Here is a 13,133-nt window from a genome sequence, read left to right as displayed (position 1 = left end):
ACCCGCTTTAAGTCTTGGGGGCTACTACTATCTATCCACTAAGTTCATAAAGATTTGTACCTGCATATCCTTTGAGAACAGGTGAGCAACCCTGGTGAGTCCGTCCTAGACAGCCCGGATATATGCACCTATAGTGCTTAGGGGCAGTAAACTCCGGCTCCGTTAAGGAAGGGCGCGCATGGATTCTTTCAAGTGAGGATGATTCATCGCACTCTCGACTTCGGAGATAGTAACGGACATCTCATCCGGCTCTTAGTGAGGCGAACGAGACTGTGCCGCATCAGCATGCGCCCCCGTCCTAGCTGGCATCTCCGGCGCCGTATTAGCCGCGGCTCGGCTGGCTGGGATCTTGTTCACGGTTCACCGTATACCCATCCTGTGAAGATAGAAGGAGGATGCGAATGACAATTCGGCTTCACGCCTGAATATTAAATAAGAGGAATATACCTTTTCGGTGATGGAGCAGGTTCAGTGGTGCTTCCGACTTCCTTTCGTTTTGCACGACCCTTCCATGAAGGTGCTGACCTTCTCTTGGTCGCCAGCCCTTGAGTACGGTCGCTGAGCGCCGATCCTGCGAAACATGGTTCAATGCGGAGGATAAGGAGATGCACAGAAGTATCTCTCTCCCCTTAGAATACAATTTCCGAATACTTACCTTCACGAAAGGATAGAGGTCGGGGTAGTCATCCGCAATGGCTACCTCCGAGCCGTCAAGGCTCTCCTGATAGTAGGCTCCATCTCTAAACTCTACAAATATGTCCGGATCCTCATGGAATCCGGGGTCCTCATTGTGATCGTGATCCTCTGGCTGGGGGCGGGGCAGTTAATGTTCTCGATGATTTGCCTCCATGACTATTTAAGAAGCAACCAGGGTATTCGGTCAATGCATCTCAATGAGTAAAAAAGTGTTGAGCGGTTAGAAAACTTACCCATTCAATGGGATTGTACATGGAGAAGGCCTCTCGGCAATTTAAACAGAGGAAGTCCTCTTCTTCTCCGTTATAAAGGTCGACCAGTGCAGAAGCCAATGCGGCCTGGCTATCCGGACCCTTTCGCCTATAGCGGATGTGTCGTCCTCCCCGTTATAGTTCCATAAGGGGGTTACCCTGGATTGAAGTGGCTGGATGCACCTCTGTATCGCAATGGCCATAACTTCCACTATGGAGAGTCTGGAATGGGTCAATACCTTGACCTTGTTTACCAATCTCATTACTTCCGTGTTGTCTTCCTGAGAAGGGGACTTGGGACGCCAGTTATATGCTTCTTTAAGGGGGGCGCTAGAAAATTCTAGCAGTCCACGCCAAACAGGGTCCGGATGAGGTACATCCTCGATATAGAACCATTCTGAAGACCATTCGGCAGATCCCTTCTTAGGAGTCCCGACGGGGTAGCCGGATCCGGCTATCCGCCATACTTCGGCGCCGCCCACTTCAAAATAGACCCACCGCCCTGATGGCGGGGGACGAGGCAGAAGAACTTTTTCCATAGTTCAAAGTGAGCCTCGCAGCCCAAAAATAATTCACAAAGGGTGACGAAACCAGAGATATGTAAAATAGAACCTGGAGTGAGGTTGTGCAGTTGGATCCCGTATTGTTCCAGTAGGCCCCTAAGGAAGGGGTGGATTGGGAATCCCACGCCCCTCAAGAGGAATGAGATGAATCACACCCTCTCCCCTCGGCTGGGATTGGGGAAATTCTCCGTCAATGCATCAATGCCTATGGAAGTTAACCCTGCCCGTATGGAGACTAGATCTGAGGGAGGGAGATATCCTTGCGTTTGGAGCCGACTAAGCTGGAGGTGGGATACAGAGCAACTCTGCCAATCCCCTTCTTGAGGGCCATGAGGGCGCGAGGAGGAGCCAGGGGGACTCACCATGTCTGAATTTTTCCGTGGCTTGCTCTGATTACTCTTGGTGTGATGCGAGATGACGTTTTTAAGATCTCACCTCATTTTATAGGCGTGACCTGTGCCTATCAGAAATATTAAAATACATGGATAACGTACCGTCTGCATTCACTCAGATGTGTGGAAATCGAGGTGACGACAGTGAGGAATCATGAAGACTGGACGCGGAAACTGACGCCGGATTATCATCAATTCGGAGTATAGTAGGGAACCCACCTTGCAAAGCCGAATACTTGCGTCCGCATACTACATCATCATTGAAGGCAAGTTCGGGGGCTACTGAGGGAGTCCTGGATTCCGGGGTCCTCAGGTGTCCTACCCAGAGTATGGGCCGAGTTGCATGGGCCGTACGGGATCAAGCTGAAGATTCTCTACCATGTCCGGACGGGACTTCTCAATATGTGGACGGCAAGAATAGAGTCCGGAGGTTTCCTTCCCTGATAAACCGACCTTGTACAAACCCTAGGCCCCTCCAGTGTGTATATAAGCTAGAAGGGTTAATCCGTAGGGGCTATCTTCTACACCATCATTGAAATCCTCATAGGCTAGACATCTAGGGTTAGCCATTACGATCTCGAGGTAGATCAACTCTTGTAACCTTCGTACTCGTCGAATATAATCAAGCATGGGTATGGTTTTACCTCCCTTAAGAGGGCCCAAACCTGAGTAAACACTGTGTCCCCTGGCTCCCTGTTACCATTGATCCTTAGATGCACAACTTGGGCCCCCCTACCCGAGATCTGCCGGTTTTGACACCGACACCCGATCCTCCTCCAACCCCTAAATCGCGCCCCTCAAATGAACTTTCCTTAATTCCCGAAATTTTGAGATCCTCTTATAACTAGTAGAGATCACCACCGACTCCCTTTTCTTCCTATTTTCGTCTCCTTCTCATTATATCCCTATTCACTGCAGGCGACCGATCCAGCTCCCTTGGGCAGGAGGGATCCGGTACTCCCCTCCCAAAATCAGATGCAAGGTCACCTGAAGATCTGCCCAAGATTTCCTCTGCCCTCTTCTTCAGTCTTTCCAGACATCTCCTTCGATCCATAGCAGTCTGAAGGATTTGCCTCGATCTTGTCCTGATTTCTCTCCACTCCTTCGCATTGAAGATGCCCCCGGTCAGGCTCACCCCATACCTGCTCCTCCCTTCATAGGAGATAGCGCCAGCGGCACCACCGCCATTCACTCCCACTTGGACTTCATCGCCGCCATATCGCCTGGGCAATCACGGGAGCTCCGAGGGCCTTTTTTGCAAAAGTTGCTTCTAGTCTTCCGATTGCTTCTCCCTTGGCCAAAGACTTAACTCTTCAACTTTCGACTGGTGTTCAATCGGCTCGGTGGTGGCTAACATTAAGCTGCTCACTGGTGGCTTTGCCTCCATGAAGTTCAAGCACGTTCGTCGACATTGTAATGTAGTGGCCCATTTATTAGCTAAATCATGTACGTACTATGTTAGTCCTAGTATTTTCCATTCTGTTTCGAATTGTATCCGGGTAACTCCGCGTAATTGTTGTTTGATTAATAAAGCCGTTCTCTCTAAAAAAAGAGTGATCAAGCACAAGATTTCATGAAGGTGCAGGCTTAATGGTGGGTTACTAGGCACGTGCTTGCACACGATAGAACGAGGATACCATTATGCAAATATCAATACCATAAAAAATAGTTGTTGTCAAGAGAAGTCAGAGATAAGATGTCTTCGATGTCCATATCATAGATTTAATGATTATAAATTTTAAGATTTTTTCATTGATCATGCTTGGTTTGAAACAAAAAGGTTTTAAGTTGTAAACTTTATAAAAATATGGACGCCTCATAATTTCCCATTTCTCACCCATGATGTAATTAACCACATATGAAGTAATGATATGAAAATAAAACACAGAGCCTTATTTTCCCTATTGCATAATATCTAGATACCATGACACCAATAATTAAACTGCCAGTCACTTTCAACATATTAAAATCGCGAAGGTCACCACGCTAGTTTAATATCAATGTTAAAATAAAAGAATAGTGTCACGGCTAAACTTATCCGCTTGATCGAATGGCAACTGCAAACCGTGTACTAGCCGGTTAATCAATTCAACGGCGGATAAAGATGATGTCCGCGCATCAAACACATCCAAAGACAAAACTATGTTTGCAAAAGGCTCATATATGTGAATGCAATCACATTAGTTTATTAATACAACGATAAAATGAAATAATGTCATTGTCTTTTTAGGGGGAAAATAATGTTACTGTTAAACATGTGCCACTTGGTCGAATAGGAGCTGCAAACCGTGTAGTAGTACTTCCTCTGTAAACTAATATAAGAATGTTTAGATAACTAAAGTAGTGATCTAAACGCTCTTATATTAGTTTACGGAGGGAGTACTAGTCAATAAGTTGGGGTAAAATTGTAGAATAATGCGTGCAGCCTGAATTACCGTGCACGTAGATAACGCGAGATTCCTGCGCCCCGGAGGGCAGTTCGGGCATTCACACCCCTGCCGCCTTCCTATAATTGGCAAGGAGGGCCCTGGATTCTTTCACTTCACGCACTAAAATCCACACGCCGCGAACGCAGAGGAGAGGAAGCAACCCAACGAATCCCAACCCAGCCCAGAATAAACACGCGACGCAATTCCCCAACCCAATTCCTGCTCCTTGCTTCTTCCTCACGCCGCACGGGATAATCTTCCCCCTCCCCTCCCCAAATCCGCTTTATTAGCCCGCGCCCCGATCGAAAATCCATCCGCCCTCGATTCACTCCGCTTCTTCGAGCTCACGATTCCTTCGTTCGTTCAGGAGCCCCCCGAATGCGCCGACTCCATCCCGCCGGGACCAGATTCTGACGCCAAATTCGCTCGCGCTCTTCCGCCCCGCCGATTCGGGTTCGTCTCCGGCCGGGATCCTCGCTCGCCCCCGGCCGCCGTCCAATTTGGTGTGGATAGTTGAGAGGCTCTGAGCTTCTCGATTCGAGCTCGTCGGAGGGGAGAGCGTCTCGGATTCTGGCGACCATGTCCCTGTCGGCGATTTCCCTGTACACCGCCCCGCCGGGCGCCGCCTACTCCTCTTCCTCCTCCGAGTTCGACCCGGGCTCGCGCGGCTCGACGCCGTGCAGCACCGCGGCGCCGCCCCCGCCGGCCGCCTCCCACCGCCCGTCCGCCGGCGCCGGCGCCGGCGGCCTCTCCTGCCTCTTCTCCTCCCCGGCCGCGGCCGCCGCGCCGCCCCGCGCCCCGACGCACGACGAGCTCGGCGCGCTCTGGCACGACGGATCCGACGACCTCAGCTTCGGCGGCGGCGGCGGCTACTCCCACTCGCCCTCGCCGCTCAAGTGGCGCGACCTTCACCACCACCACCACAGCCCCGTCTCGGTGTTCCAGGGGCCCTCGTCATGCTCGCCGGCCTCCCGCAGCCCGTCGTCGGCGTCCTGGCTCACCGGCCGCGAGCGCGACCGCCTCTTCTCCGGCTTTGTGCGCAACGCGCTCGGCTCCTGCATCGACTACGTCCCGGCCACCAGCCCGCGGCCTGAGGTCGGCGGCGGCGAGCTCGCGTTCGAGCTCGACGAGAACCTCGCGGGGGCGAGCCCCGCCTGCGAGCCCTACGCCCAGGAGCTCCTCGCCAGCGCTCAGGCTCGCCACCGCATCTTCCACGAGGAGCTCGTCGTGAAGGCCTTCTTCGAGGCCGAGAAGGCCCACCATGGACAGGTGAAACCCCGTGGCCCGATTATCACTTTCCCGTGTTCAATAATTTCTGGATTAATCGCTAAATCTCGTTTGGTTTGTTCTTTGCTTCTATGATCAGACGAGGGCGAGCGGCGATCCATTCCTGCAACATTGCGTGGAGACGGCCGTGCTGCTGGCCAAGATCGGAGCGAGCGCCACGGTCGTCTCTGCTGGGCTTCTGCACGACACCATCGATGATTCATTCGTGGATTACGATCACATCTTCCACATGTTCGGTGCCGGCGTGGCTGATCTCGTGGAAGGGGTACGTGTTCCTCTCCTCATGGATTTTGACCATTGTTTTAGAGGGGGATCCGGATAATGGGTTTGGTAGCTAGTGCATTCGTATTCTTTGGTATCCTCAAGCTGTTGGCTGGATCTACTGCAATTATTGTGATCTAGATTATGATGGCCTGCAGCATGCCTCACTATATTTAAGCCAAATGATCATGTGCATTTCCCTTTCACCTTCATTATCTTATCATTTAGCTAATAAAATTTGTTGGATGAAGCCCAACGTATGTGACTTTTATGATACAACAAAAGTTGTGATATGTTTACTCTGCTCCTTTTGCTTTGATCATAGGAGTACTTGCAATATACTCGGTCTACTGTTTATTTGACACGCATGAACTTCACTTTTATGGCATGGAGTGTGGGTTTCAATCCACTGTTTTGTACTTTCGGTAGCTCGCTGCCATGTTCTATCTTGCAAGCTAATAGTTTCTGTCTAATCTGTTCAGGTTTCGAAGCTGAGCCACTTGAGCAAGCTTGCTCGTGATAACAACACGGCAAGCAGAACTGCTGAAGCAGATCGCTTGCATACAATGCTCCTTGCAATGGCTGATGCACGGGCTGTTCTAATAAAGTTAGCAGATCGTGTGCATAACATGAGGACCTTAGAAGCCTTGCCTTTGGTCAAACAACAAAGATTTGCTAAGGAGACCATGGAGATCTTTGTGCCTTTGGCCAATCGATTGGGGATTGCTAGCTGGAAAGACCAGCTGGAAAATCTTTGCTTCAAGCACTTGAACCCGGAAGAGCACACGGAGCTGTCATCCAAATTCGCAGAAACCTTTGATGAGGCGCTAATCACATCTGCTGTGGATACACTGGATGAAGGTCTTAGGGAAGCAGGCATCTCATATCACAATCTTTCTGGAAGGAACAAGAACCTTTACAGTGTTTACTCCAAGATGCAGAAGTATGTATTGCGCACATCTTTGCATTATACGCATATGGTTACAAAACATGGTGATGAACCATTGTTTTCTGTATGTTTGCTAATTGGTTTTGGCACATCATCAGGAAGAATCTGACAATGGATGAAGTCCATGATATCCATGGCCTGCGCCTCGTGGTTGAGAAGGAGGAAGATTGCTACCGAGCACTCGATGTTGTCCATAAACTCTGGCCCCAAGTCACCGGAAGATTCAAGGACTACATATCACGGCCGAAATTAAATGGGTATGCAGCTTAACTTCAATACATCCATTCGACCTTCGGTCGTTTGCTAGAGTTTGCGCTGATTTGCTTGCTATACAGGTATCGTTCATTGCACACGGTTGTCATGAGTGACGGTGATCACACGTTCGAAGTCCAGATCCGCACAAAGGAGATGCATCTACAGGCCGAGTATGGGTTCGCTGCGCACTGGAGGTACAAGGAAGGCTCGTGCAGGCACTCCTTCGTGCTTCAGATGGTGGAATGGGCGAGATGGGTGCTTACATGGCAATGCGAAGCATTGAACAAGGAACATTCATCGTCCCAAGCAGCAGGCGATGCCATCAAACCACCTTGCCCGTTTCCCCTGCATTCGGAGGAATGCCCTTACTCGTACACCCGCCAATGCAACCACGAGGGACCCTTGTTCGTCATCTTACTCGAACATGACAAGGTGAGAGCCCAGAATGTTTTGTTTTGATCACATGGCTAAAGCCGATCATCTTTAGTTCTAGTTATCTGACATTGTTCATCCTTGTGGTTTCAGATGTCCGTCCAAGAATTCCCAGCAGGCTCGACCGTAATGGACCTGATGCACCGCGTCGGGGCCAACAGCCCGAGGTGGAGCCCCTACAGCATACCCATGAAGGAGGACCTGCGGCCGAAGGTGAACCACGAGCCCATAAGCGACCTGGGAAGGGCGCTGAGCATGGGGGACGTGGTGGAGCTGACCCCGGCCCTCCCCGACAAGTCGCTGACCGAGTACCGGGAGGAGATCCAGCGCATGTACGACCGCGGCGGCTTCGCCCTCGCCGCCACCCGCAGCGGCAGCGGCGGCTCGAGACGCCGATGACCCCGCGGCACTCACCGCAATGTTAATGTTAACAAACAAGCTGTTGTACGATGATATGTCCGAGTCCAACCCATTCAATTCGTTGTAAATACATACAGACTACATAGTCTAATTCTTGGCGGCCATGATGAGGCTCTGTAGCCTGTAGGAGCACCCCCGGATGCAAGGGGGGAGTCCACCAGCCCTGGCTGCAAAATGTGTACACTAGCATGCAGAACAATGTATAATATGACAAGAGTCGTTCAAGTTTGATTCGGCTTCAGCTTCTGCTTGCCAGGATCTGTGGAGAGGAGCAACCTGAGCTTGTTTGTATTATTGCGATGAAAAGATCCTGTGATGGAATGCCATGCCGGGTGTGCAGCTCCAGAACCTGTGGCCTGAACTGAATCTTGATGAGAGCTGAGAGCTGCAGTGACATCAGATTCTTCGGCCCTCCCTGTGGACGAGAAGATCCTGTCGTGTCCGGTTGCGGTGAGGCGTATGTTTCCGTGGAATCGTCCAGGCTATAGGAAGGTAGGGTGGTGGGAGGAGGAGAGAGACCTCTCGCGTGTGGGTGGTGGCCAAGCCGTGAATCTTGGCCCGTGGGCTCCACGGCCTCCACCGCTGTCTGTACGCGTGGTGCGCAAGGCTGTCTGTGGTGGCCGACGGGCGAGGCGACGGGGGGTCTCTCCCGCCCGCCAGCAACGGTTGGTGACGGCCAGCGGCACGTGCCGGCCAACCGTTGACGCTTCCATGGAACTCTTGCGACGGTTACGTGCCTCCGGTCTCGCCGACCCGCTGTTGAGTACACTAATCCTCCATAAAAAAGGATATAAGTTTGACCACTAATCATAATCACACTTTAACCCGTACTACTACTGTGTCGTGGCGTTCCCGCCGTACGCCAAGGCCAAGGTTAGATAAGGATTGCTACTAGAACACGCGTCCCCAGATTGGACTATCATAATCCATTTCGAACAACCAAAAGTAATGCAATGCAACATTAAACAGGTGCTACAGCCCCGTCGTCGCATCCCGGTCCCGTACTCCCGTTAGCCAAGGTTGAAGGCAAATTTAGCTGCTTCTAAACCAAGATATTATCCCTGGGCGAAACGACACGCCGAGCGCTAGTCAGCAGATAAGAAGAAGCCGTTGCCTTGCCCCCTTGCCGACTGTAGCCGAAGCGTGAACGTGTTACCCTCCCTCCTCCCCGCCTGGTGTCTACGTACGTCTCCTTTTACGTCGACGGCGACATGTCGACACTTGTGCAGGGAAGGGAACCAGCACGGTGGCGACGACACCGCCACTTGGGTCACCACTTGCGTTGACGTGGGCCGTGTCCACTCTGACGTGGACATGTCCTTCCGGGTGGGTGTGGCAACTGGCAAGTGACAAAGATCCTCGCCGGCCGGCCGGGGTCTTGCGTCCATCGCCAGGAATTTCGCGGCGTGGCAATGGGGAGTGTGTATCTACGACTACGAGTACAAGCGTCTGCGCGTGTGTATTGTGCCTCGTGTTGCAAATACGGAGTTTGACCGTGGCCAAACTCAGCCAACCTGCTGTTAATTTGGCAGCTAGTAGAGAGTCGTCTGGGATCCTAAGATTGAAGATTCTACCGTTTGGTTTACCGCATTAGGTCTGTGTGGGAGCAGCGTGGAATCAGTGACTACTCCCTCCGTTCCTAAATATAAGTTTTTTTTTAGATTACAATACCAACTATATACACTAAATATGTCTATATACATCCGTATTCATACATGCTTAGGTAAATGTAAAATTTCAATCAAGATGTAAAAATTTACCAGCACGAGTCGGAGCTTGGGAGGTAGTCCAGGAGCGGATGCAGATTGTAGTCTACATCGACAACATCTGCAAGACGAAACGTGTGCTGGGTTCGTAGTTCGTGGATGGCAGATATGGTTTCCTCCTTCGGCTTCTTAGTTGTGGTGGGGTGCCATATCTGGAGTTCGATGGCGTGTCTAGGGTGTTGCCCCGGCCTGATTCGTTCAACGGCAATGACTTCACTTTTGGTGAGCCACCCTGGAGGCTCGCAAAGGTGCATATCAGCGATGGAGCCGCGTCGAGTTCGGGTGAGGAGGTGATTCGTCATTCTTTTGTTCGATGGCTGCTATGGTGGTGCCGGAGGCAAGTGACGGACGTTGGTGTCAAGCTCGGAGACGTTCTGCTATCTTTTTAGTTTTATCATGTTGGTCATTACATGACTTATACTTTGATCTTTATAATATGAATAAGACACGTATTACCATGCAAAAGAAGTCGGTTAGCTCAGGGAGGACATAAGCAGAAATACTCACAAATTATCATCCTTTCCAGTCACTTTTCGACTTGCTTGGGGCTGATGTGGTTTTCATGCATCTCCACACATTTAAACCATATTTACACTCATTGTTGTCTAAATCTCAGTCAGGCACAAGCGCCTGTCGGCGTTCTGAGAACGGGGGTCCCCAGACTTGCCTGCCTGCAGCGTGCGGCGTGGCTTAAGTGGTGGCCCAATGTGGCCCATCTTCGTCTGCTCAAGCTCAAGACCCTCGCGAGGGGCCAAGCCTCGCGGAGCGGACGACGGAAGGCTTCCTCAGGAGCGGCCTCACCAAGCAAGCTCGCGAGGAGGCGGAGAGATCAAGGCAAGGGTACCTCGTGAGGTGCTCGTGACGCAAGCCATGGCGATCGAGACCAGGCAGGCGCCAGCCTGTGCAGTGTCCTTGTTTCCTCTTTGGTGCAAAGGGGGCAAGCGCAGGCGCGGAGTACCGAGGCGTCAAGTAAAGGTTACCATTTCAGTGCAACGAGACCAAGACTAGCAGAGCGGCAGGACGGAGATCACCGTGGAGCCCAAGACGGCGTCATCACTAGTACCTTTGGCAGCCGAAGACCAACTTTAGTCAGGATAAGTTGTACTAGATGTTCCCCTTCAAAATGGTCGTTGTTGGCGCCCTTCCCGCTCAATATTTGGGAAGAGGACCAGGGCCTCTATATATAGGGTTAGCCACCACCAAGGCAAAAAGGAGAGGGCAATCGAGGATCGAATCCTTCCCAAGCAGAACGCCACACCACCACAAGAACATCCCTCGCGAGGTTGTTCTTCCTCTGTACTGTTCATCATCAGCCCCTGAGACAATCCACACATCACACACTGGAGTAGGGTATTACACCACAATGGTAGCTGAACCAGTATAAACCCCGTGTCCCTTGTGTTGTTCATCTGGTAGCTTAGATTCTCAGCGAGGCGTTAGGACGTGGATCTTCGCTCGCACCCCAGAGTTCGAACCTTAAGGGTTTTGCCGGAACCCCATATCTGACATTTGGTGTGCCAGGTAGGGGTGCACCGGAATCTTTCTTCCGCCATCCTGCGTTCCATCGTTCATCGCGTCCATGGCTGACGCTCGCCGAGCTCGTGCTGAGCGTCGGGCTGCTCTCGCCGCCCACGTCGCCCAGACGGCTCCCGTCGGTGGGCCTCCCCGCCGTTCCCCATCGCCTGCCGCCCACGCCGCCACCGGCCCGGCGAAGAACGAGCAGCAGGCGTCGTCGCTGCATCCCTCGGTGCGGCGGGAAGGCCGCACCGCCACCCCGTCGCTGACCCCAGCTGGTTCATCGCCGCACGCCCGTTGCGCTCCCACGGACGCGCACGCCACACTGCTCCTGGCACGCGAGCTCCTGCACTACCATCCCATCAACGACCTCTACGAAGAGTGGCTCGCTCTCATCATCGAGCTCGCCAGCGTCGCAGGGGGCTCTCCTGCGCCGTCCCTCTCGCTACCTCGCCCTCCGTCCTGCGCGGGTAATGCAGCTCCGGAGGTGCCTCCGCCACCTCCTCCCTAAGAAGGCGCCCTGGCTCCAAGGTGCGCGGCCCCTGGACGAGACCCACCGCGTCCGGCGCCCGCGCGACAAGAAAGATGCTGCCAAGAAATCCCTCGCCCCCAAGAAGGCGCTCGCATGCTCCCTACACCGGTGCGCCATGATCGCACTCCTGCGCCAGCACGTCAAGACCCCGCGTTGCCCCTGGCGGCGGCGTGCGGGGACCCCCAGGATCAAGCCCCGCGTCGGCAAAGGGCTCCGGTGGACACCGCGGGCTGCCGCGCCTTCCCCATCGAGCTGCATAGCGTAGCCTAGCTGGACAAGTTCAAGCCGGATCTGCCTCCTCGCTACGACGGCACCGCTGACCCCGCGGAGTTCCTGCAGCTCTACAAGCTGGGCATTGAGGCGGCTAACAGAGACGAAAAAGTCATGGCGAATTGGTTCCCCATGGCACTCAAGGACGGTGCCCGCACCTGGCTCCTGAGCCTGCCTTCCAGCACGATCTCCTCTTGGGACGAGATGCGCACCCGCTTCATCGCCAACTTCCAGGGCGCTCGCGGTCGCCCCCCAGTCATGAGTGACTTGCGCCGCATCAAGCAGCAACTAGGAGAGACCCTGCAGAAGTACATCCAGCACTTCAACAACGCTCGCCTCAAGATTCCCAAGGTGACTAAGGAGGCCAGCATCTCAAACTTCTCTGATGGCGTCTGTGACATCAAGATGAAGGAGGAGCTGGCGATCCACGAAGATCTGTGCATGTCTCTGGAGCTGTTCAACCTGGCGACCAAGTGCGCAAGGGCTGAGGAGGGACGCCTCTCCCTCCTCGAGCTCCTAGCCGCTGATCCTGAAGAGAAGAAAGCCAAGGCCAAGGACGTGAATCGCAAAGGAGCAGTTGTGCTCGCAGCAGAGCCGGACACGAAGTGTGGCAGGGACCAGCCGGAGTCCTCCAAGGGCAGCCGGTACTGCGTATACCACGAACTCCACACCCACAACAGCAATGAATGCCAAGAGCTCAGGGCCGTGCGAGAAGGACGCGTCGGCCGACGCCCCGAGCGCAGCGATCGGGGCTATGGGCGAGGAGGAGGAAGAGGTGGAGGACGATGGGAAGACCGTGGTCCTCGCCAAGGGTGGCGTGACCGGCATCGCGAGGACCGCTGACAGGACCAGCCTCGCGAGGGGGCTTGGAGGGATCCATCTCGTGAGGATCGCCCGCAAGGCAACGCAGGCCTTCCTCCTCTGCCACCACCACCAAGAAGGAATGAGGACCCTCATTAGGACAAGGGGGCTGGGGGCTTCTAGGAGCCGCGTACTATTGCTTGTATCTTGGGCGGTGCCCAGGCCCTGGCTTCTCAGCGCATCTTCAAGTAGTTCGCTCGTGAGCTGAATGCAGTCCTCCCAAAGCTCGAGGCCACGCGCCTTCTCGGGTGGTC

General features: G+C 53.4%; 1 protein-coding gene across 1 annotated transcript; it reads left to right on the top strand.

Annotated features, from left to right (window-relative positions):
* The first annotated feature begins 4,457 nt into the window (after nucleotides 1-4,457).
* Nucleotides 4,458-8,210, top strand: LOC119309420 (probable GTP diphosphokinase RSH3, chloroplastic). The gene is made up of 6 exons (XM_037585423.1): nucleotides 4,458-5,600; nucleotides 5,698-5,883; nucleotides 6,362-6,822; nucleotides 6,927-7,085; nucleotides 7,164-7,515; nucleotides 7,609-8,210. Exons 1-6 carry the CDS (start codon nucleotides 4,911-4,913, stop codon nucleotides 7,912-7,914), a joined length of 2,154 nt encoding a protein of 717 aa, XP_037441320.1. The 5' UTR covers nucleotides 4,458-4,910; the 3' UTR covers nucleotides 7,915-8,210.
* The last annotated feature ends 4,923 nt before the right edge of the window (nucleotides 8,211-13,133 follow it).

Source organism: Triticum dicoccoides, chromosome 5B (assembly GCF_002162155.2).
Source record: "Triticum dicoccoides isolate Atlit2015 ecotype Zavitan chromosome 5B, WEW_v2.0, whole genome shotgun sequence".
In the NCBI taxonomy this organism is placed as follows: Eukaryota; Viridiplantae; Streptophyta; class Magnoliopsida; order Poales; family Poaceae; genus Triticum; species Triticum dicoccoides.
This window is presented reverse-complemented; position numbering and strand designations above follow the sequence as displayed.

Coding starts and splice junctions, on each gene's coding strand:
- LOC119309420 (XM_037585423.1), top strand. CDS start 4,911: ATGTCCCTGTCGGCGATTTCCCTGTACACCGCCCCGCCGGGCGCCGCC. Junction 5,601..5,697: donor AGAAGGCCCACCATGGACAG/GTGAAACCCCGT, acceptor TTCTATGATCAG/ACGAGGGCGAGCGGCGATCC. Junction 7,516..7,608: donor TCTTACTCGAACATGACAAG/GTGAGAGCCCAG, acceptor TTGTGGTTTCAG/ATGTCCGTCCAAGAATTCCC.